At 39.8% G+C, this 25,169-nt stretch overlaps 1 protein-coding gene across 3 annotated transcripts in view; it reads left to right on the top strand.

Moving 5' to 3' along the window:
- The window catches only part of ZCCHC17 (zinc finger CCHC-type containing 17), a 63,928-nt gene that overhangs the window by 17,036 nt on the left and 21,723 nt on the right, over positions 1–25,169 (top strand). For all 3 annotated transcript variants that reach the window (XM_041767293.1, XM_041767290.1, XM_041767291.1), the window contains exons 3-5: positions 1,513–1,570; positions 17,154–17,254; positions 19,252–19,343. In XM_041767293.1, coding sequence (XP_041623227.1) covers positions 1,513–1,570; positions 17,154–17,254; positions 19,252–19,343 — 251 coding nt within the window. The remainder of the gene's footprint in view (positions 1–1,512; positions 1,571–17,153; positions 17,255–19,251; positions 19,344–25,169) is intronic.

Here is a 25,169-nt window from a genome sequence, read left to right as displayed (position 1 = left end):
TGCGTCAGTGTCTTGAACTCTGTTAAAGTGTCTTGAATTCTGTTAAATTGTTAAAAAGCCACAATTTATTGAATGTACATTAGGTGGCAGATACCACTTCAAGGCACTTTGTGTACATCATTTGTTATTTGCAGCAGGAAAGTAAATATACTTGGGAACTTAGGCCCTGAAAGGTAAGTTGTGTTCAACATCCCACAGGTAAGGATTGACAGAGGTGAGATTAGAAGCCACATCTTTCACTCCAAAGCGTGTATTCTTTCCACACCTGTACTATTCTACCTCATTTGCAGCACGGAGACCTACCATGTATACTTTTGAAGATCGTTCCCAGGAGCAGATAAAATGTCAAATGTCACATAGTCTCTGCGTTAGAATTTTATAGTTAAAGGGAATGCATGAGCAGCTCTAGTGTAGAAATCCCAGCTCTACTGCTTACTAACTTTGAACACTGGGTAAATTACTTAGTCTGTCCATACATCAGTTTTGTCATCTATCAAATGAGAATAGTAAGAGTATCAATATCATATGGTATCACAAGGAATATGTAAAGACTTTGAACAGTGTTTTACACGTAGTGAGTAATCAATACGTATTAGTGAAGAGCAGTGCATTAGGGCTTGTCCTTTTCACTCCTCTTAGTTATGCTAAAGCTCAAACAGTGAGTACTAAGATGAAACAACTAATTAAAGTCACTGAAAAAATAAAGCTTATAAGATTGTATTGAATACTTTATAAATAATAATGAATTTAGAGATAAATACAGGATGTAGCAACAATTTTAATTCTAGTCCAGGTTGGTGGGTGGGCTAGAGGATGGATGAGAGGTAGAGATAGAATTTGGGATAATGATTTATCTGGCAGAGGTTCCAGGCCTTTCATTACTATTACCTATTAAATCGACCTATTAAGCTTTTAACTTCTCCATCCTAGGTCAACTCCACAAAAGACTCTGGGACAGCTCTTTTTCTAATTATATCTTTTTAGGTTCTGTCAGATGTCTACGTATTAGCTTTTTCTGCAGTTGTCTTATAAAACCCAAGACTGGTTTGGAGTTAAATAGAGCAGGCTATATGGTCTGTTTTGACTTGAAATTTAGGAAAAAGGGATGTCCTATATAATCCATCCCGAATTATTAAAGTTCTCTGTATTGGGATTGGGGGCTTCAGTTCCATCTAAAAGAAAATGTAGCATTATTACAAGATTTTCTGCTGTGTGTTCCTTTTCTTCAAATATCTCCTTTGGGGATTTTAGTAGGTGTGGGATTTGGACATCTCTAGATCTTGTCATACCATCTGACAACACTCCACTCTCACCAGTATTTTTAATGTCTTCACACATACCTGCCAGTCTAAATTTCAAAAAGAACAGAAAGAATATTTGACAGAACATAACTTTTAGGCAGCTTTGCAGCAGGCAGTGTAAGTAGAAATTCGGAGAGACTAGGTTAAATGCTATGGAAGAGAGATTCTCATTTGTGTGACATTGATTCCTTTTTTTTCTTTGTCTTTGTAGGTTGCTATGGTTACAGACTATGGAGCCTTCATCAAAATCCCTGGCTGTCGGAAGCAAGGTGGGAGCCTATCATTTGAAATTCACCCCTCCCGTTCCACTGTCTCTGTCACCCCTACCACATCCTGATTATAGACTATTTTTCAAACAGTAGTTTTGTTTTTGTCTTTAGCATAGAGATATGAATATAGGCAGGTGATGACAGTCCATGTTTTCGTACGTCCTAACTCAGAAGAATGGTGCTCTCTGATTTGGTGGGGGGCTGGGCATAGCTACTTGAGTTCACTTCTGGAACCAGCTCTTGCCTAAATTTTACCTGTGGCCCTAGGCAAGGCACTTGGCCTCTTTGGTCTTAGGATTTGGGATAGGGCAAGCTATTTCCTCTTTGACACGGACACTGTGAATTTTCTAGTATATGGCACATAGAATGGGAATAGCGTTGTAACCAATATGAATATATTCTGCATATCATGTTTTAATTTTTCTTTTTAAACTGATAGGCAGGGATCCCTGGGTGGCGCAGCGGTTTGGCGCCTGCCTTTGGCCCAGGGCGCGATCCTGGAGACCTGGGATCGAATCCCACATCAGGCTCCTGGTGCATGGAGCCTGCTTCTCCCTCCGCCTGTGTCTCTGCCTCTCTCTCTCTCTCTCTGTGACTATCATAAATAAATAAAAAATTGAAAAAAAAAAAAAACAAAATTAAACTGATAGGCATTTGTTGAATATTTTTTGAGAATCCTTTTATATCTATAATCTTATTTGTTTCTTAAAATAATTGTGTTAAGTAGAAAAGAAAATTCTATAGACTGGTGGCCTGCTCATAGTGATTTAGCTAGGTAATGGCACAGCTACGTCTAGAACCTGAGCGTCCTGATTGTTAGTCCAGTGGGCTTTCTACCATATCACAGTGCTAGTAGATCCAAAAACTCAACTTGCTAATTCCTTGTGCTATAATAAGTTAAAGATTTATTGAAGATTTTAATGTAAAAAATGTAACTACAAGGGTATTATTAGAAAAATATAGAATATTTGACTGCATAAAAGTAAAAACCTTTATTTCAAAAAATCACAAAGTTTAATTGGAAGAAAGAATTTGTGGGACACATGACCAAAGACTAATAAAAAAAAGGGAAAGTAGGAGAAGGGGCTAAGAAGATGGAAAGAATTCACAGGAGAAAGAATAGCAATTCATTGATAAATATCTTAAAAGATACTCATTCTCCAGATTGATTTAAAACTAAGGGGAGGGATCCCTGGGTGGCGCAGCGGTTTGGCGCCTGCCTTTGGCCCAGGGCACGATCCTGGAGACCCGGGATCGAATCCCACGTCGGGCTCCCGGTGCATGGAGCCTGCTTCTCCCTCTGCCTGTGTCTCTGCCTCTCTCTCTCTGTGTGTGTGACTATCATAAATAAATAAAAATTATTTAAAAAAAAAATAAAACTAAGGGGAAAAAACAAAATAAAACTAACCTAGGGGATGCCTGGTGGCTCATTCGGTTAAGCTCTGACTTTTGTTTCGGTTCAGGTCATGATCTCAGGGTGGTGGGATTAAGCCCTTGGGTCTGGGTCTGTGCTCAAGGTAGAGCCTGCTTGGGATTCTCTCTCACTTTCCCCCTGCCACTCCTCCCCATGTGTGTGATCTCTTATGCACTCTATCTCTAAAAGAAATACATCTTTCTAAAAAATAAAACTAATGTAGGGGCATCTGGGTGCCTCCGTTGGTTAAGCATCTGCCTTCAGCTTGGGTCATGATACTGGGGTCCTGGGATTGAGCTCCGCATCAGGCTCAATGGGGAGCCTGTTTCTTCCTTTCCCTCTGATCCTCCCTCTGCTTGTGCAATCTTGTACTCTCTTAGTCAAATAAATAAAATATTTTTTAAAAGTTAAAAATTAAAAAAAAATTTAAATAAAACTAACAAACTGACATGTCTATGCAATGTAATACTACTCAGCAATAAAAAGGAATGAGAATGAAGCATGGATGTACACAACAATCTGGTTCAATCTCCAGAGAATTATGTTGAGTGAGAAAAGCTAATCCCAAAAGGTTATATATCTTATGATTCCTTTTGTGTAATACCCCCCGTTTTTTGGCAGTTTTATTGAGAAGTAATTCGTGTACCATACATTTCACCCAAATGTACAGTTCAGTGATTTTTTTTCTTTTTTTGTATATTCACAGTTTTGCAATCATCACTACAATCTAATGCAAGAACATTTTCATCACCCCAAAAAGAAACTGTACCTATTAGCAGTCACTCCAAATTATCTTCCTGCCTGCCCAAGCCTCAGGCAGCAACTAGTCTACTTTCTGTCTTTCTATGTTTGCCTCATCTGGACATTTCGTATTAAGTGGAGTTACACAACATGTGGTCCTTTGTGACAGGCTTCTTTCATTCAGCATGTTTGAAGATCTGCCATTCTGTGGCATGCATCAGTTCTGCAGTTGTTAGAGCCATTGCAAAATGTGGCAAGTAATTAACTAGTTCTCCAAATCTCTTTGATTCTCTGACATCAGCTGGGTATCCTACAGTTCAATTCAATTTTGACGCTAACTGCCCAGAGGTAGCCCCTGACTCCTCACTGACTGAGGTACCCAGGCACCCCTCAAAATAGTTTTTTTTTTTTTTTTCCTCAAAATAGTTTTTAAAAGTAATTTAAGGGCACCTGGGTGGCTCAGTGGTTGAGCGTCTGCTTTTGGGTCTGTGTGTGATCCTGGAGTCCCGGAATTGAGTCCCACATGGGGCTCCCTCTGAGGAGCCTGCTTCTCCCTCTGCCTATGTCTCTGCCTCTCTCTCTCTCTCTGTATCTTGTGAATAAATAAATAAAATCTTTAAAAAAAAAAAAAGTGATTTAAGGAGTGCCTGAGTGGCTCAGTCAGTTAAGCACCTGCCTTCAGCTCAGGTCATGATCCCAGGGTCCTGGGATCGAGCCCCACATCAGGGGTCCATGCTCAGTGGAGACTGCTTCACTCTCTGCCTCCTGTCTCCAAGCTTGTGCACGGTCTCTCTCTCTCTGTCTCCCCCCACCCATTCACGCTCTCAAATAAGATCTTAAAAAAAATAAAGTGATTTAAAACACTCATAAGATTTTTGAGACTGGCAAATATTAAAAACACTGCTGTTATACTGTATGTTAACTAACTGGAATTTAAATAAAAACTTTAAAAAATTGGTATTAATACCCAATTTTGGAAATGGGTATTTCCAAAAATAGTTTTATTTACTGTTGAAAGCGTAAATTGTTATAGATTTTGGCAATGCCTATTCACATTTTAATGTGCTTCCCTTTAATCCAGCAGTCCTTTATGGGATTTAGTTTGTAGCATAGATTTAGTTAAATTGTGTACATTTTTGCAGTGTACTGTGCAGATGATAAAGAAGCATGTTAACCTTTTTTTTTTTTTTTTTAAGATTTTATTTATTTATTCATGAGAAACACACAGAGAGCGAGAGGCAGAGACAAAGACAGAAGGAAAAGCAGGTTCTCTGCAGGGAGCCTGACCTGGTACTCCATCCCGGGACTTCAGGATCACGCCCTGGGCTGAAGGTGGCGCTAAACCGCTGAGCCACCCAGGCTGCCCAAGAAGCATGTTACTTTGATGCTGGTGCCTTCTTCATTTTACCAGAAAGGATCTGTGGAAAGTTTTGATACAATTCCCCATCACTGATGTCTGACTGAAAGCTGTTGTAAGATAGTGCTGGTTCTAAGAAGCCTTCTGATTTTAGAGATGGTAAAGTGAGGGTGGGAAAGTATGTCTTAGAATTGATGAAATGAGTACATCCCAACTTACTGAAATGGAAAGATATCCAAGATAGGATGAAAAAGCATGCTGTAGCAGTTTGAATAACATGACCCTCCCTGCCTACATTTTATTTTATTTTTATTTTTTATTTTTTAAAAAATTTTATTTATTCATGAGAGACACAGTGACAGAGGCAGAGACATAGGCAGAGGGAGAAGCAGGCTCCATGCAGGGAGCCCGATGTGGGATTCGATCTCGGGACTCCAGGATCATGTCCTGGGCCAAAGGCAGACACTCAACCGCTGAGCCACCCAGGTGTCCCCTCCCTGCCTACATTTTAAAGCATGTGTATATTTGCATGGTTTTTGAATTATTGCATATATTTAGAAGAAAGGCTGGAAGCATACTCAATGAACCGTTGACAGTGGTCACCTCTGGAGGGTTCAGTTTGTTAGAGGAGCCATGGATGCAGAAATGGGACTTTTCCTTTGTGAAGTTTTTTAAAATAGATTTTTTTCTTATTTATTTGTTTATTTGAGAGAGACAGAGAAATAGCACAAGCAGGGAGAGAGGCAGAGGGGGAGGGAAAAACAGGCTCTCCGCTGAGCCAGGAGCTCGATGTGGCTCCATTCTAGGACCCTGGGATCATGACCTGAGCTGAAGGCAGATGCTTAACAGACTGAGCCACCCTGACACCCCCAAACAGAATTTTTCTTTAAAAAAAAGTCCAACAGCTGATCTTTGGATAATAAAGCCATGCTTCTAACCTTGGAGACTACTGTGCCACAAATTGCATCTTGGAATTAGAAAGGGCTCACAGTGGTTTCCAAGCTAGCAGTCAGCAATCTATAATAAAGTTTCTCATTTTGTGTTGTCTGAGATTTAATGAGAGGGAACTCATCCTGGTCCCTACAGGAATGTACCTCTTTTGGTCTGAAGACAGATTTTCTTGGTAGTGTACTCACCATAGCTCCCAGTACCTGAAAAGTCCCATCCTTACTTGAGCATTTATGCGGCACTTTGGGGACTATGTGGAGATAAAAGGCCTGCCACCTCCCAGCAGTCAGTCTTCAACTCATTCATGTCCATGCCCTGTCAGGGGATGCCTCTGATTGTGGCTGCCTGCTTACAAGTGATCTGTTAGTCTGACAGCTGGTGAGACAAGCCTCAGAGGGAGAGCTCAGGAAGCCAAGTAATTAGGTGGGAACTCTCTAATCCTGGGCTTTTCTGTTGGTTTACTGCATAACTCGAGCAGTTACATTTTAGCTTCTCTGCTCTTAAAGTGGGGAGACCATTAAGTCCCATGCCAAAAGGACTGAGCTATAAGAAATTCTGGTCTCCAGATTTTAACATTCTGACTCAGGAAGGGAGACTAACTTGAGTTGTTTTTCTCAGCTTTCTATTCTCAGAATTTTTACCACTACTGAATTGAAGACCCCTTCCTAGGGATCCCTGGGTGGCTCAGCAGTTTAGTGTCTGTCTTTGGCCCAGGGCCTGACCCTGGGGTCCCGGGATCAAGTTCCACATCGGGCTCCCTGTGTGGGGCCTGCTTCTTCTCCCTCTGCCTGTGTCTCTGCCTCTCTCTCTCTCTGTTTCTCTCATGAATAAATAAATAAAATCTTAAAAAAAAAAAAAAAAGACGACCCCTTCCTAGTACTCAAATCTAGATTTTTTTCCCATCTCATAGTGGTGCCTAATAGAACTGTCTGTGATGATGGAGATGCTCTGTATCTGTTCCAATGTGTTTTCTGACGCTAAGTAGTTCTCCAGATTCCAACGGCAGGTGTCTTAGTTCAGTTCTGACACTATCTACCTGGAGTATCAGGCTCAGACTCACAAGACTGCCCCTATTTCAGATGCCACTCATAAGTCCTGAGCCACCTATACTTCTGACTGGTGGGCTATAAAGCAAGAGTTCCCACGCCCCCTTCCTCAAGTTTGATAATTTGTTAGAACAGCAAGGTATGGGTGGGGGATGTACTCTGAGCTTGTATGTCTTCTCTGGCACGCCACCCTCCCAGCAAGCTGATGTGTTCACTAACCTGGAAGCTCTCTGAAACTCATCGTTAAAGGAGTTTTTATAGAGCTTGATCTCCAGTTCCTCCCCCTCTTTCCTGGAGACCAATAGGGCTGAAGGTTCCAACCTTCTCATCATTTAATCTTTTGGAGACTTGCCCCATCCAGAAACATCTAGGGGGCCTACCCGAAATCACCTCATTGGCACAAATTCTGGTGTGCCTACCCGAAATCACCTCATTGGCACAAACTCTGGTGGGATCAGAAGGGTCTTATAAATAACGAAAGATTTTCCTATCACTGGAGAGATTCCAAGAATTGTAGTTCTGTGCAGGCTATGTAGGAACCAGGGACAAAGACCAAATATATTTGTGTATTATAGCACATCTGCACTGTCCCATAGTGTAGCCACTGACTTTTAACCTTATTTTAAATATAAATTTAACAAGATAGCTAGTGACTATCATAGTGTCAGTGCACCTTCTTATGAAATTCTTTTTTTTTCTCTACTGTCCTTTCCCCTACCAGCACATGAAAGAAAGTGCTCAGTGTTATACTTTTAAAGTGTCTTGTTTATGGTAGAAGCTCAAGTATTTTTTACCTTTTTATTTTTAAGTAGGCCTAACATGGGGCTCGAATTTACAACCCTGAGATCAAGACCTGAGCTGAGATCAAAGTCAGATGCTTAACCAACTGAGCCATCCAGGTACCCTGAGGCTCTAATATTTTTAGCAATGAAGTTAGTTAAGCAAATAATTATTGAGTTCTATTATCTGGTCACTATGTTAGGTGGGAGCACAGAGGTAAGAAAACGTAGGCCCTGCTCTCAGATTTTTCATAGTCTAGAGATATAAACAAATTACAATGTAGTGTAATAATATAAGTGAGATTACAGTTATCCACTGAGCTGTGAAATGTAGGGCCCAGAACAGTAACTGAGGAATAGTGGGTATTCAATACCTTTTGTTAAATGAATAAATTCTAGTCCCAGCTCTACCGTTTATTTGGCTGTTGACTTTCAGTTGCTTTGGACTTGAGCCTTAGTTTTTTTATCTGTGAAATGGGAATGAGGTGCATATATTAGAGTTTCTTGACTGGCAGGATCATGTCTTACTTGTCCTTGAATCCTTTTTTGCTTATAATATTGTGGATATTTAGTAACTATTTGAATGAATGCATAATCCCAGCAAGATGAAGTTAAAGCCCACTTTTTTTTTTTTTTTTAAGATTTTATTTATTTATTCATCAGAGATACACAGAGAGAGAGAGAGGTGCGGAGACACAGGCAGAGGGAGAAGCAGGCTCCATGCACCGGGAGCCCGACGTGGGATTTGATCCCGGGTCTCCAGGATCGCGCCCTGGGCCAAAGGCAGGCGCTAAACCGCTGCGCCACCCAGGGATCCCAAAAGCCCACTTTAACTTGTGGGTTTACATTATTGTCATACACCACTGATTGGGGATAACTTATTTGAAAATTCTAGAAAGGGGGGATGCCTGGATGGCTCAGCAGTTGAGTGTCGGCCTTTGGCTCAGGGTGTGATGCCAGAGTTCCTGGATTGAGTCCCACATCAGGCTCCCTGCAGGTAACCTGCTTCTCCCTCTGCCTATGTCTCTGCCTTCTCTCTGTGTCACTCATGAATAAATAAAGTCTTTAAAAAAAAAAAAAATCTAGAAAGGGAATTCAGATCCCCCAAATATAAAGGAGACCTTTTATTTTGACAGTTTGGGGCTGCAGCTGTCCTCTAATGGTTTGTAATTTTTACTTCTTTCCTTTATAGTCAGTGGAAGTTGTAAAAAGAATTAAGGTTGAACAACACATTTGGGAGAATACTTTTTTTTTTTTTTTTTTTTTTAAGATTTTATTCATGAGAGACACAGAGTCAGAGACAAAGGCAGAGGGAGAAACAGGATCCATGCAGGGAGCCTGATATGGCACTCAATCCTGGGACTTCAGGATCATGCCCTGGGCCGGAGGCAGGCTCTAAACCACTGAGCCACCCGGGGATCGCAGGAGAATACTTTTAAGAGAACAATAGTACACTATCTCTGTTTGTTTTTTATATATAGTGACTGAGATGCTGGCTCTTTCCAAGTTGTCAGAATTTTTCTTCTTTTACCAGCAGTCACTAAGTGTCATGTTGGGTTTACTGAACGTGTTGATGGACTCGATATGCCCTTTGGGCATTTATGGCTTTATGTCAGAAATCCAGGCACAGACTTCTTTTGAGTAGCACGTAGACAGACAAGCAAAACATTTTCATTGTTCCTGTTCATTTTGAAGCTTATGCTGGAGCAGAATTAGATGTGTTTTTACTACGTGTAGATGAGACCATCTTTCTTTTTTTTTAAATGAAAAGATAACACAGATCACTAATAAAAAATGGAGAAGTGGGATCCCTGGGTGGCACAGCGGTTCGGCGCGTGCCTTTGGCCCAGGGCGCGATCCTGGAGACCCGGGATCGAATCCCACATCAGGCTCCCGGTGCATGGAGCCTGCTTCTCCCTCTGCCTGTGTCTCTGCCTCTCTCTCTCTCTCTCTGTGACTATCATAAATAAATAATAATTAAAAAAAAAACTTTTAAAAAAATGGAGAAGTATAAATATGTTGTAGAAGATGCAACAGACTCCTATTTGAATTGCAGTTCTGTATCAGCTTTGTGATCTTGGACAATATATTTAACTTTATAGTATTTCCTCATGTGACCCTATGTCACAGGGTTGATATGAGGGTTAAAGGAATGGGTAGATGTACTATATTTAGTGAAGTATCCAGCACAAAATGTGCCTCAAGTGTGCTATTTGGTGCCCTCTACCATATCCACTTAATCCAACTATGGGTGGTTTATGTAGGTAGCAGTGAAATACCTCCCAAGAATATAGACTGTCCTCTGAGAATGAAACTGGTGATGAATTCTCCATACAGTGTATGGGATAGCCATAGACAGAAATATATCAGGTAATTGCCTATAAATCTGTGACTAAAGAGATGAGAGCACTCAAGATGGTGACAAGATAATTTGGGTGTGATTCCAGAGAAAAGGGATTGGAGTGAAATTATAATTTAGGAAACTGAAATCTAATTGTGTCATTCTGTCTAGAGGAGATTACATGAATGGTGATGGGGGTTGGTGTCAGCCTGGATCACAATAAAAGAAAGCCTGGGAGGTGGGAGAATCTGAAGTTGGTGGTGTTTATCTTGCCTAATTTAGGAAGAAATGAATCTGATGCTAGGAACTAGAGAGAGATGGATTCTTTTATGAGGAAGTGATAGTCCATTAAGCTTGTAGACTGGAAACCTATCTTAAAACATCTGTCTCCATTATGTTCTTTTTATTTATTATTTTATTTTATTTTTAAAAAAGATTTTATTTATTCATGAGAGACAAAGAGAGACAGAGGCAGAGGGAGAAGCAGGTTCCCTATGGGAGCCCTATGTGGGACTCGATCCCAGGACCCTAGGATCACAACCTGAGCCAAAAGCAGGTGCTCAACCTCTGAGCCACCCAGGTACCCCTTATTTTTAATTTTTTAGGGATTTTTTTTTGTTTTTAGAGATTTTTTTGTTTGTTTTTTGTTAGAGAAAGCATGTGCACTCATGAGGACTGGGTAACAGCAGAGAGATAGGGACAATCAGGCTTCCCACTGAGCAGAGTGTACCCATTTGTGAAGCTCTGGGAGCTCGATCCCCGGACCCTGGGACCACAGCTTGAGCCAAAGGCAGATACTCAACCGACTGAACCACCCAGGCACCCCATCCATTTTGTTCTGATTGTTTTTTGAAGCAATTTCTGATGACTTATCCAATTTTTTAGTTATTTGATATTGGGAACAGTGGGTAGTTTAACTATTAGGTAAGGACTGGGAATAAAAGCAAAAAGTATATCCTTAGTTGTAAATTAATAAATTGGCAAAACGTGTCTGTCCCTGTACCAATCTCTAAATTGACAATCTAGGTAGTATATTTTAGTACATAAATTTACATCTATGTGCTGCAGACTCCTACATATATTTGTATCTTCAGTTCATACACCTCCTCTGAGCTATGGACTTATATACCCAACTCCTCACCTGACATTTGCCTTCAAGACTGAGGGCTAGACCAATTTCTCTTGTTTAAGGGAACAAGGGAAGCTGTAAACTAAGGTCTTTGGATAATAAGCCACTAATGTCTCAATTATAAAAATCCTGCACCCTAGCATAACTATTTTTATATTCCCTTTGGTTTCTGTCCATATGAGACATAGTTTTATTTTAATCATAGTGTACATATCATTTTCTATTTTAAGATATTTTCTTTTTTTAATATTTTATTTATTCATGAGAGACACACACACACAGAGAGAGAGAGAGAGAGAGAGAGAGAGAGAGAGAGAGAGAGGCAGAGGGAGAAGCAGGCTACATGCAAGGAGCCTGACATGGGACTCGATCCCAAGGCTCCAGGATCAGGCCCTGGGCTGAAGGCGGTGCTAAACCACTGAGTTACCTGGGCTGCCCAAGATATTTTCGTGATTAAAAATATTGCATGCATATTATAGAAAAATAAGGGGAAAAACTAAAGAAATTATGTGTTACTACTACCTCACAGATAGATGCTATTGACATTTTGGTATGTTTTTTATAAGTCATACATACATAAAATTTAACATTGAGATGAAATTTATATTCTGTATATATGTATTTTATAGCTTTTTACACTTAATGAACCTTAAACATTTCTCCATCTTTTAACGTATTTTTGCAAACATTTAAAGAGTCTGTCATTCAGATGTGCCACATGATTATTTTATTTTTTTAAGGATATTATTTACTTAAGAGGGACGAGAGAGAGAAGGAGGGAGGGAGAAGCAGACTCCCCAGTGAGCAGAGAGTCTGATGCTGGGCTTGGTCCCAGGACTCCAGGATCATGATCTGAGCCTAAGGCAGACACTTAACTGAGTGAGCCACCCAGGGGCCCCTATAAGATCATTTTAAATTTTTTAAAAAAAGATTTTATTTATTTATTCATGAGAGAGAGAGAGAGGCGCAGAGACACAGTCAGAGGGAGAAGCAGGCTCCATGTGGGGAGCCTGACGTGGGACTCGATCCCAGGTCTCCAGGATCAGGCCCTGGGCCGAAGGTGGCCCTAAACTGCTGAGCCACCTGGGGTGTACACGATCATTTTAAAGTTCCAATTTTTAATTACTGATAAGTGCGGGTTGAGTCAGGAATGGTGCACAGACCAAAGAATATCCTAGTTTGGGATCAGGTGGGAGGACAAATATTATTTCCTTATTTGTGGTACAGACCTCTGTTTCAAGAAAAAAATTATCTCAAGTATTAGTAGATCCAACATTAATTTCCTTCACTTTAAATTTTTTTTTTAAAGATTTATTTATTTATTCAGAGAGAGCGAGAGAGAGGCAGAGATACAGGCAGAGGGAGAAGCAGGCTCCGTGCAGGAAGCCCGATGTGGGACTCGATCCCGGGTCTCCAGGATCACACCCCGGGCTGCAGGCGGCGCTAAACCGCTGCACCACCAGGGCTACCCCTTTAAATTTTTTAAAAATTTTATTTATTTATTCATGAGAGACAGAGGCAGAGACACAGAGGGAGAAGCAGGCTCCTCTCAGGGAGCCCAATGCAGGACTAGATCCCTGGACCGGGATCGCACCCTGAGCTGAAGGCAGATGCTCAACAGCTAAGCCACCCAAGCATCCCAACATTAATTTCCTTTGTAACTTTCATTAGTAATAGAGGAAGGAAGTGAATTTTAGAATGAGAGGACAGTTGCAACCCCAAAATGTCGAAGTGTAAGGTTTCCCTTTTAGGGCATCTGAATTTCCTCTTCAGACTTCCCAATTAGGCTGCTCTGCCCATTATACCATCCTGAGGAGGAAACCCCAGCTTCATTTTATCTAATTTGGAGATTACGCAATATGGTGTAAAGTTAAAAACATAAGTTATATGATGGTATATAACACATTTTGGAGGCCCCAGAATTATTCACAGAGATAGGCTGTCAACCTCCAGAATGAGGTGAAGTAGGTATATGAGACCTAGTGACCATGATCAGAGCAAGCAGTGACTTCCAATAGAAGTTCCAAGCATGGGGCAGATACTTCTAATTACAGATATGTGCCGGCTGTGCCAGTGTCCTTGGGGATCCACACATGTGAGAGAATATAGGCTAATAATTCCCCCAAGCAATTTTTTAAAAAAGATTTTATTTATTTGACAGAGAGTGCAAGTGAGCACAAGAGGGAGAGTGGCAGGCAGGAGAGGGAGAAGCAGGCTCCCCACTCAGCAGAGAGTCCAACGTGGGGCTCGATCCCAGGACCCTGGGATCATGACTTGAGCTGAAGGCAGATCCTTAACTGACTGAGCCACCCAGATGCCCCTCTCCCAAACAATTTAAGGGAGGACACATATCTTAGATGTAACTCTTTGACTTAGTCATTTTTTTCTCTAGTTTATATTCCTGGTTTATGTTCATTCAAAATAACTGGGTGCCTGGATGGCTCAGTGGTTGAGTGTTTGCTTTTGACTCAGGTTTTTTTTTTTTTTTTTTTTTTTTTTAATTTTGTTTCCAATAGGCTTAGTTAGAATCTTCAACAGCTTTTTGTAAATCTCAACAGGTTATAGTCATCACTACTCTATTAGGCAAAGGTTTCCCCCGACATGTTGCTGCATGACTTGGAACAACGTAGGCAGTTCTCAGGGGAGAAAGGGCATTATTTAGAGTGACCCAAAGGGGAAATCGGTGCCAGGAAGATGGACCTGCAGGCATATAATCCTGTGTAGCGACAGTGAAACGGTCTATCTGCAGAACTCCAAGCAGGAGTCACCATGATTAGAATGCTTAGGTCATGTGTTAACTTCCTGTGGGACACTGGACAAGCCAAGTAACTTCTCTGAGCCTGGGATCAAATCCCAGGTCTCCATGTTCCTGCTCTCTCTCAAATAAATAAATAAAATCTAAAAAATCTCTTATTAAAAAATCTAATAAAATCTTTAAAAATTATTATATATTATATTTATTTCCCCCAGAATAGAGAGAATTTTCTGTATTATTAAAACACTTGAAATAAAAAAAAAGAGTAACGTGTGTAATACTGTACCCTAGTATAACCATTGTTACAGCATTTTAGATCATTCTTTCTGATTTTTCAAGTCTTTTTTAAGCGTTTGTAATTATACTGTATACAATTTTGTGTTGTACTTTTGTTATTTACATGGGAAAATGCTGTGTCTTCAGTGCTTGACAGAGTAGGCAGTCAAATATTTACTAAAGATGAATTATGGACATATTTTTACATAATCTTTTGAGCATTTAAAAATTTTTTTAAATTTTATTTTATTTTATTTATTTGAGAGTGAGAGCAACAGAAGCGTGGGTGGCTCAGTGGTTAAACATGTCTGTCTTCGGCTCAGGTCGTGATCCTGGGGTCCCGGAATCGAGTTCTGCATCAGGCTCCTCACAGGAGGCCTGCTTCTCCCTCTACCTGTGTCTCTGCCTCTCTCTTTCTGTGTCTTTCATGGATAAATAAGTAAAATCTTTAAAAAAGAAAAAGAGAATGTGAGCAAGAGAGGACAGGAGAGGGGGAGGGAGGGGACAAAGGGAAAGGAAGCAAGCCAACTCCCTGCTGTACAGGGAGCCCCACACAGGATTTGATCCCAGGACCCTGAGATCATGATCTGAGCTGAAGGTAGGTGCTTAACCAACTGAGCCCTCCAGGTGTCCCCAGCGTTGTTTTTGTTGTTGTTTTTAAAAGATTTTATTTATTTGACCGAGAGACACAGGTAGTGACAGAGATTGAGAAAGTCTACATGAGCGAAGAGGAGAGGGAGAAGCAGACTTCCTCTTGAGCAGGCAGCCTGACGTGGGACTCTAGCTCAGGACCCTGGGATCTTGACCTGAGCTGAAGGCAGATGCTTAACTAACTGAGCCACGCAGGCACCCCTGAGCATCGTTTTTGATGGACCATTAAATACATTGAATATTTATATATATGTGAATATTTTTGTATATGTCACTCTTCCTGATGCATATAGCTTTTTCTTTTTCTGTGTATACGATTATTTCTTTAGAACAGATACCCAAAAGCGACTATGGGTCCAGTTAATTATTAGTCAGAATTCTTGGTGCCAAGGGACAGAAACATAGTTAGGAAACGTTTTGACTATTCTCACTGGGGGATGCAGGATAAATCTAGCTTCCTCAGGGTTGTAGCAGGTGCTCACATTGCACCCTTAGGGCTTTGTCTCTTACCTCTGGCCAACTCTTGCCACCTGGTGGTAAAGATGGGCATTGGTAAATTTTTGTGATTGATAATCCTGACAGATGTTTGAAAAAGATGAATTGATTTAGCTAATCACTCAGTGGGGTGAAGTATCTTGATTAATTAAGCATGTGTCATGTGCCCACAGTTGGGGGTTACCTCAGCTTCAACCAAATCACATAGAAAGACCAGATTTATTTTAGAATGTGTAGAAGGTGATGTTGATAAATACTTAAATAATTTTTTTCACAGAAATCTAGAATGGTCTGTTAAAAAAAAGTAGGGAAGGTGGTTTCCTAGGAAAAGTCTTTGGACAGACAGGAAAGGATATCTATTATAAATGTTTTTTAAAGTTATTTAATAACTAAACCATCATTTAACTTTTAATTAATTTTATTAAGTATTTTTGCCACTCTTGATAGTGATTGCTAAATGATTTCTAAAATTTTATACTAGCCCTGGCACTATTTCTTGTTTTACTATACTCTCATCCATGGGCATTATTTTCTGAATATTTTACTAATTTAATATATTAAAAAGTGACACCTTGTTTAGATTTTCTTTTTTCACTTAACATCTATCATAATTATTTGCTGTAATTGTAATTGACTGCTTACTCTTCCATTTGATTGGTTTACCATAGTTTACAAGCTAATTTTCCAATTATTTGTCTTTTAGATTGCTTTATAGTTTTTTTTAACCTTTGTAGGTTATTTTTTTTTTTTAAGATTTTATTTATTCATGAGAGACACACACACACACAGAGGCAGAGACACAGGCAGAGGGAGAAGCAGGCTCCATTCAGGGAGCCCCATGTGGGACTAGATCCCAGAACTCCAGGATCACACCCTGACCTGAAAGCAGGCACTTAACCACTGAGCCACCCAGGCATCCCTAAACCTTTGTAGGCTATAATACTACAGGTATTTTTATATACCCACAGGTTTTTGGATTTTGCCTCTATTGACTTTTTTCTTTTAGAAAACTTCTAATGATATTATTGTATCAAAGGTATAAACATTTTGACACCCTTGCTTTCAAAGACTTTCACTGACTTCTGTTTTTACTAATGTAAGTGATGTTCATGTATCACATGTTTGCTAACATTGGCCATTATTTTTAAAGAATATATGTTGGGGGACGCCTGCATGGAGCCTGCTTCTCCCTCTGCCTGTGTCTCTGCCTCTCTGTCATTCTCTCATGAATAAATAAATAAATAAATCTTTAAAAAAATAAATTAAAAATTAAAAAATAATATATGTTGGTTAAGTACAAAAAGTGATCTCAAATTGTTTTTTTTTTTAATTTTTTTTTTTTTTTTTTTTTTTATGATAGTCACAGAGAGAGAGAGAGAGAGGGGCAGAGACATAGGCAGAGGGAGAAGCAAGTTCCATGCACCGGGAGCCCGACATGGGATTCGATCCCGGGCCTCCAGGATCACGCCCTGGGCCAAAGGCAGGCGCCAAACCGCTGCGCCACCCAGGGATCCCTCAAATTGTTTTAATTAACAATTTTAAGTTGACATTTTTAGTGACTCTTCAACTCCCATCTTCTCCTTACCTCATTATTTAGAATTATAAATACAAGATATACCCTGTGCTTTATTTCATTTCTTCTTGTGCTCAGGTCTGGTCCATCGAACTCACATGTCATCCTGTCGTGTGGATAAACCCTCTGAGATAGTGGATGTTGGAGACAAAGTGTGGGTGAAGCTTATTGGCCGGGAGGTAAGGTTCTATGCAACTTTCATGTGGTTAGAAAGACCAAGGAAAGGCTGGAGAAGGCAGTGTTGGTATTTTATAATGACCAGTGTGTGTATGCTGTTAACTGTGGCTGATGATCTTATTTTTAAACCCTGCCACTGTATTCTGTCCTGAATTGAAACCTTCTGGCTAGCTGTCCTGTAAATTCAGAAGGGATGTGGTGTAAACTATAATAAGTGTGCTGCAATAAGTACATGTTTATAGAACATGTTTATAGAAACTCCCTGAAGTTTATCCAAATCTGGGGTGGAAAAAAAAAAGAGAAAAAAAAAGAGAGAAGAAAACTTAATTTATGGGACTAGTCTTTACCATAAATTTCGAAGAATAGCTGCCAGGTACACTTCAGTTTGGACCAACACAAAACAAAACAAAAGACGCAGAGTTTACGGTTATTGTTCCTAATACCTGGCACCATGCAATGTGAGGGAAGTGAGAAAGGTCTGAAGGACCCTGTTAACAGCAGCTCCCTTGAGTGCGTAAGAGCTGTAGATGTAGGTAGACCTCCAGGACAAATGTGATTATACACTGAGGCCTGCTCTTCCATCAGAGAATGGCAGGGGAGATAGGTCTGAAAGAGATATTATTCTTTAATCCTTGAGTGCTTAACATGTTCTAGTCTGAAGGATGTAAGAGTGAAGCCAGACCTAGGTGACCTCAGCTGTTATGGAACTTTAGAGTATAACAGGACGAGACAAATATAAAAGTGAGCAAGCACACATATAAAATAATTATAAATTATAGTAAGTGTTGTAATGGTCTCAAGCCAGTATCAGAGGTAGATTTAGATAAAGTGGTCAGGAACAGGCTCTGCGGAAATGACGTATTAGCAGAGACCTAAAGGAAAAGGCTCCAGTCATGGAAGAGTTGGAATAAGCATATTCCAGGCAGGCAGAATAACATGCAGAGATCCTGAAGTGGGAAAGGGCGTCAAGTGCTGGAGGAAGCAAAAGAGGACCAACATGGCTAATAATTGCCTTCATGTTTAAAAATGCACTAAAAAAATAATAATTTTTAAAAAGCAAAAAACAAAAACAAAAACAAAAAACCCCAACAAAACAACAACAAAAACCACCACAATAAAAATACTCTAGACCAAATCTAAAAGGGGATCTACTCTAGTCTGGAATGTTTGGGAAATGTATTCTGAGCTCAGGGATCTATGAACTCATCATTATGCTGAACTTATCTGGAAAAAACAGCTTATATTTTCTGCCTGGTTACCTCCATAGGCCTTGAATTTCTTAGCAATCATTTCTGTCTTTCTTCCCCAGAGGGATAAGAATGAGGAAAAAAACATTTCCTAAAGTTATTCTGCCACAAGATCTATTTATAATGCTCATTAGTACCCCCAGTGTTCCTAGTATAGGACCTCAGCCATTAGAGGAGTTCAGTGTTTGTTATGATGATAAAAATTTTGATGCTTAGTTAGATTATTTTATTTTATTTTATTTTATTTTATTTTAATTTTTTAAAATATTTTATTTATTTATTTATTCATGAGAGAGAAGCAGGCTCCATGCAGGGAGCCTGACATGGGACTCGATCCCGGGGCCCCAGGATCAGGCCCTGGGCCAGAGGCGGTGCTAAACCGCAGAGCCACCCGGGCTGCCCCTTTAGTTAGATAATTTTATTTTATTTTATTTTATTTTATTTTATTTTATTTTATTTTATTTTATTTTATTTTATTTTATTTATTTATTTATTTATTTATTTTAATTTTTATTTATTTATGATACACACACAGAGAGAGGGAGGCAGAGACACAGGCAGAGGGAGAAACAGGCTCCATGCACCGGGAGCCCAACGTGGGATTCGATCGTGGGTCTCCAGGATCGCGCCCTGGGCCAAAGGCAGGCGCTAAACCGCTGCACCACCCAGGGATCCCTAGTTAGATAATTTTAGACGAGAAGTCCAAATGATGTAGTCTTAGCTTTTGGTGACTTTGCTTTTGTCTTTTACAGATGAAAAATGATAGGATAAAAGTATCCCTATCCATGAAAGTCGTCAACCAAGGAACTGGGAAAGACCTTGACCCCAACAACGTTATCATTGAGTAGGTAAAAGGTTTAGAAAGGTTACCATCCTACTTCTCAAACTACAGAATGCTATAGTGAATCAAGCTGACCTAAGAACTCTACCATTTATAGTCTGTGATATTGATGAATTCTGTAGCCCTGGTGATCCTTGAATATGCATAGAGTTCTAAGATTGAATGCTAACATGCAAAGCATTGAAGTGCTCCATCAGTGGTATTGTTTCCTTCCCCTTATTCTTTGTTTGCCCTTTAACCAGTTAGCCAACAAGCTCATGAAGCATCTGCTACTTGTCTCTCTCCTAGCACAGGGGCTCCAAAAAGATAGAGACCATGTGGAAGGGTAGAGTGATCTAGAAGCCACTCAAGTGGGGTTTAGTGCATCTTCAGATAACTGTGTTCTGAATATTACATCTTTACTTTCATTGGCTCTTCTGATCTTTCGTATAGGAATGGAGGATTTGCTATCCATGTAGGCCAATGTCTGGTGATATAAGGAATTTGCTATCTCTTTGAAAGTCTTTCTTGAATGTATGCCGGTGATTTCTGGTCAGGGGTTCCTAGTTCCCTAAGGTTCCTCGAATGGTTTCTGAACTGTTTCCAGTGTTTCAGAAAACGTAAGCAAAGTCATACATTTACCTTCAGGTTAACCATGACTTTGTTGTATTGCTTTTGATGTTAAAATATCACATTGTTTATCTCATGCTAATCAGGTGATCTCAGTGGCAGTTATTGACTAATTAAAAAAAATAAATGTTTCAGATTTGGTAGGAAAAATTTGGAAACCTTATTCTTTATAGAATTCTAAGCAAAATCACTGTGGATGCAAAATAATTTTACCTAAAAGGGAGGAAATTGATATTTATTGGGTTTGTACTATGTGCCAGGCATTATGCAAGGCAATTTATGTACATTTATGTATCTGATTCCTATAACAACCTCCAAAGTGGATATTATCTCTCCATTTTACTTTATATTCCTAGTTTGTTTGTTTTAAAGATTTTATTTATTTATTTGAGAGAGAGAACAGAGGGAGAGGGAGAAGCAGACTGCTGAGCAGAGAAGCCTGATATGGGGCTGGATCCCAGAATTCTGAGATCATGACCTAACCCAAAGACAGATGCTTAACTGGCTGAGCCCCCCAGGTACACCCTTAGTTACTTAGTTTGTTTCTTTCTGTTCCCACGCCCCTTTTTTTTTTAAGATATTATTTTTGGGTGCCTGAGTCGCTTAGTCAGTTGAGCATCTAACTCTGATTTTGGCTCAGATCATGATCTCAGGGTCCTGGGATTGAGCCTTGTGTCAAGCTTCCCACTCAGGGAGGAATCTGCTTGTCTCCTTCTGCCTCTGCCTCTCCCCATGTGCTCACTCTTCTCTCTTTTTCTCTCTAAAATAAATAAATCTTTCAAAAAAAAAAAGATTTTATTTTTAATTTCCATACTCAATTTGGGGCTCGAGCCCATAACTCCAAGATCAAGAGTCACATGCTCCACTGACTAAGCCAGCCAGATGTCTTTATATTCCTAGTTTCTATCTTGATGCTTGGTGATAAGAAATTTCCATGTGGTTAATGAGAAATTATAGTGAGTCAAGGACCTGAACTAAGGACATTGAAGTTAGTGCCCTTTTTACTATATGATTCTTCTAGCTGTTACATGTGACTTAGGATTTTTCCATATTTCTGTAGTTTTATCCTTAAATATTGACATGTTTATAAGTCTGATTATTGACAAAACACTTTTCATTTGTAGTAGAAATGTTTTATAACTCAGAGCTCAGTAGTGTTATTTAAGTCTGGCATTTACTGATTACATTATAATAAATTACTTCTGCTCCAAAGAAATCCTGTGCTATATACAGACTCATTAAGAAGCAATGGAATTTCCCAAAGTCACCCTTGTAGGGGTAAAATGTAAAACAAGTAAAATAAAAAGGCTACTTCTCTGTCTTAAAATAAGGGTAGGGAGGGGAAAGGGCTCCCTGATTTTGGGCTTTACAGGTCTCTCTGTAGAGGCTATTTCTGGTAATTACCAAGTGGCCAAACAGTAACTTTTGTTGTAAACTATTTCTAGAGCTGCATCCAGGAAAGGAGCATGATATAGTGGAATGATGTGAGGTTTTGAGTTAGATGTAAATCAGAAAGAGTTCTAGTTCTGCTACAAACTAGTGTATGACCTTGAGCAGACACCCTCACTTCTCTGACCCTCAGCTTCTTACTATCATTGGAGGAGATGATGCCTACATCTTAGAAATGATGGAATGATTTAAATATGGGCTTGTTTGTAAAGAGCCAGATTTGTGTCTAGTCTATAGTGGAAACTTAATAGATGGTAGCTACTTATGGTTATTGTTTTAGAAGATCTCTTTGTTTTTCTTCTGTGATTTTCACACCCTTTCTTTTTTCTTTGTATATATTTTTTATTGTTCAATTTGCCAACATATAGTATAATAACACCCAGTGCTCATCCCGTCAAGTGCCCCCCTCAGTGCCCATCACCCAGTCACCCCATCTCCCCACCCACCTCCCCTTCCGCTACTCCTTGTTCGTTTCCCAGAGTTAGGAGTCTCTCAGGTTCTGTCACCCTCTTTGATTTTTCCCACTCATTGTCTCTCCTTTCGCCTATAATCCCTTTTACTATTTTTTATATTTCCCATATGAACACTCCTTTTCTTTTTATAAGACCTAGGAGAACAGAAGACATGGCTCTTTCTTATCTCCCAGGGTGCCTGATGTGTAGCAGTTGTTAGTGCTTTCATTAACTCACTTATTCAACAAATATTTTGGGGGTTCATATTCTACATTTGGTACAATGGCAATACCAAGGTTTTTGCCTAAGGGCCTTACTGACTAGTGTAGTGAGATAATTGTGCAAATCACTTTAATATAAGGCAAATGTCTTAAATGCTAACAGTAGGTTAAAGAAAAGTTTCTAGGAATTAGCTTGAAGAGGATGAATGGATTTTGGGCTCTGATGGCTAGAAGAGAGATGACATTTAAACTAGTTCTAGAAGAACGGGTAAGATTTTGTCAGACATCAGGAGAAGAAATGGTATTCCTGACAGAAGAAATGATTTAAAGAAAGGCACGAAGCAGGGCATGTTTCAGAGTCTTATTTAAGGAAAGAGGAGGGTGCAGCCAGGTACTAGAGTGTAAGGCTTGAATGGTATATTGGGGCAGATTGTGGAGAACTTTGACTTTCAGTCATACTTTTTTTTTAAAGCCCTTAAGGGGGAAGAGGCTCCTGATCAGATTAATCTCTGACCTTGCCCTGTTATGCTCAGTATCTTTGAGCTGTCTCCAGCCACCCACAATATGTCAACTGCCTTTCATTTTCCATCAATATTGGTCATACATTTCATCCCCTCAGTCCCAGAGCATTAAAGGAAGTCTGTAGATGGAAGGAGGGAAAGGCAGTTTCCAGGTAGTTTTAGCCAGTATAGCAGTCTTTTAGAAGTGTTTTTGTTTGTTTTTTTGTTTTGTTTTGTTTTTGTTTGTTTTTTTGTTTTTTAAAAGGTTTTATTTATTTATTCATGAGAGATGCAGAGAGAGAGGCAGAGACATAGGCAGAGGGAGAAGTAGGCTCCCTATGGGGAGCCTGATGGGGAACTTGATCCCAGGACGCTGAGATCATGACCTGAGCCAAAGGCAGACCCTCAACCACTGAGCCACCTAGGTGCCCCTAGAAGAGTGCTTATGGGTCACCACCATAATTAGCCATGTGTATGTCTCCCTCCACCACTAGACTGTAAGCTCCTTGAGAAGAACTCTGTTGTTTCAACTCACTTACTCATCAGTAGCCCTGGTGCTTGCCACTTAAGTAGTTGAACTGAATAAAAGAAAGGTTAATTCAACTATGTGTGCCAGATGGATTGGAGGAGGAAATTTGTTACTATTTAGATACAAAGTAGTGAAGCCTAAACCAGCAAGGCAGTGAGCACAGAAAGGAAGGGGGTAGGCAAGTGATATATTTGTTAAGTATTAGGTGGGAATTATGATTTGGCTTGTCATATGTTAGAATCCACAGAATATTGGAATGGATTAAAATGAGAGTTTGTTTAAACTGCAACTTACAGCCATTTGAAACTCAGCTCCACAAATGAGGACATCTGAAAGCCATGGAGTTGGTGACTTGTCCTAGTTATACCCCTAAGATCCTGCTGGTTTTTTTTTTTTTTTTTTTAATTTATTTGATTGTAGTGAGAACACCTAACATGAGATTTACCCTCCTAAAAAGTTTTTAATGTACAGTATAGTACTGTTGACTAACAGAGCAGACAGCTGACCCCCTTGTCCTTTGAGTAAGATTATGCTGGGCAAAACCTGGGGATTTGAGCATTTTCAAGACTTAAATCATATGCTTGTCTGTATTGTCCCCTTGGGTGGCCACTAAGTTGCATATGGCTACATACGGTTATTTAAATGTAAATGAAAATTAAATAGTCTAATTCTTCAGTTACACTAACCACATTTTAAGTAGTCAGTAGCCCTAGACCTAAATATTAGCATATAAACATAAATTTATAGAACTTGTCCATCATATTCTGTGGAATATGATTGGTAGTATGCTGGATAGTGTGCTTACTGCTTATATACAGAAAAAAAGAAGACATTATTTTTTTTTTAAGATTGATTTAAAGAGAGTGTGAGCGGGAGTGGAGGGCAGAGGGAGAAGGAGAATCTCAAGCAGATGCTGTACTGAGCGTGGAACCTGATGTGCAGCTTGATTCCATGACCCCTAGATCATAACCTGAGCTGGACACCTAACCAACTGAGCCACCCAGGTGCCCCAGACATAGACTTTATCTTTGAAGGCCTGCTTATGGCATAGAGGGTGAGCCAGAATGTGAACAAATCTAACAAAATGATCAGATACTTGGGTGGCTCAGGACATGATCCTGGGTCGGGGGATTGAGTCCCACATTGGGCTGCGAGGAGCCTGCTTTTCCCTCTGTGTCTTTGCCTCTCTCTGTGTGTCTCTCATGAGTAAATAAATAAAATCTTAAAAAAAAAAAAAATGACCAGAGAGTAAAATGCTATGGGAACACAAAATGCTTTTGGTGGTAGGGATCATTTTAGAAAAGATGGGGTGAGCTGAAGAATGACCGGAACCAGTGTATCCTATGAAACTGTTAGCTAAAAAACATGAGGTGGGTACTTTGTTCTGCTTCAGTGTTGTCATCCTGCATTTCTCTGGGTAATATGGCTTTTTTGACAAAATATTTGTTTCTGCTGGACTCTATAGAGACCTGGCAAGTAGTTGGAAAAGCTTAGATGAAGTCAGAATTCAAAGTTAAAGAGGTTTAGCTAAGGGGGCACCTGTTTCTCTCTTGCTCAAATAAATAAATTTAAAAATCTTAAAAAAAAGAAAAAAGGTTCAGGTAAAGGAAAAATACTTGGTGCCAAGAGCACAGAAATTTTTTTCTTTACAGATTTATTTGAGAGAGAGAAAAAGAGCATGAGTGGAGGGAGGGGCAGAGGAAGAGAATATCAAGCAGACTCCCTGCTGACCTCGGAGCCCAGTGAGGGGCTCAATGCCATGACCCTGAAATCATGACCTGAGCTAAAACCAAGAGAAGGACGCTCAACCGAGTGAGCCACCCAGGGCCCCATGAGCTCAGAAATTTCAATAAACATTTATTGATGCTGTTGCCAAGCCTTGCGCTAAGGTGCTGGGGAAACACATATAAGTAAAATCTTGTAGAAAGGGCTTACAATCTAGAAAAGAAACATGAATGTATTGGCAATAAAGTGTGATATGTGCTAGGACTGCAGTGTGTATAGATTACTGTTTGAGTTTGATAAAAAGAGTGATAAAAAGGGTGACACTCTTTGATCAAACATTTCTG

Source organism: Vulpes lagopus, chromosome 8 (assembly GCF_018345385.1).
Source record: "Vulpes lagopus strain Blue_001 chromosome 8, ASM1834538v1, whole genome shotgun sequence".
NCBI classification, from domain to species: Eukaryota; Metazoa; Chordata; class Mammalia; order Carnivora; family Canidae; genus Vulpes; species Vulpes lagopus.
Note: the sequence above shows the minus strand (reverse complement) of the source record. Positions and strands in the feature narration are given on the sequence as shown.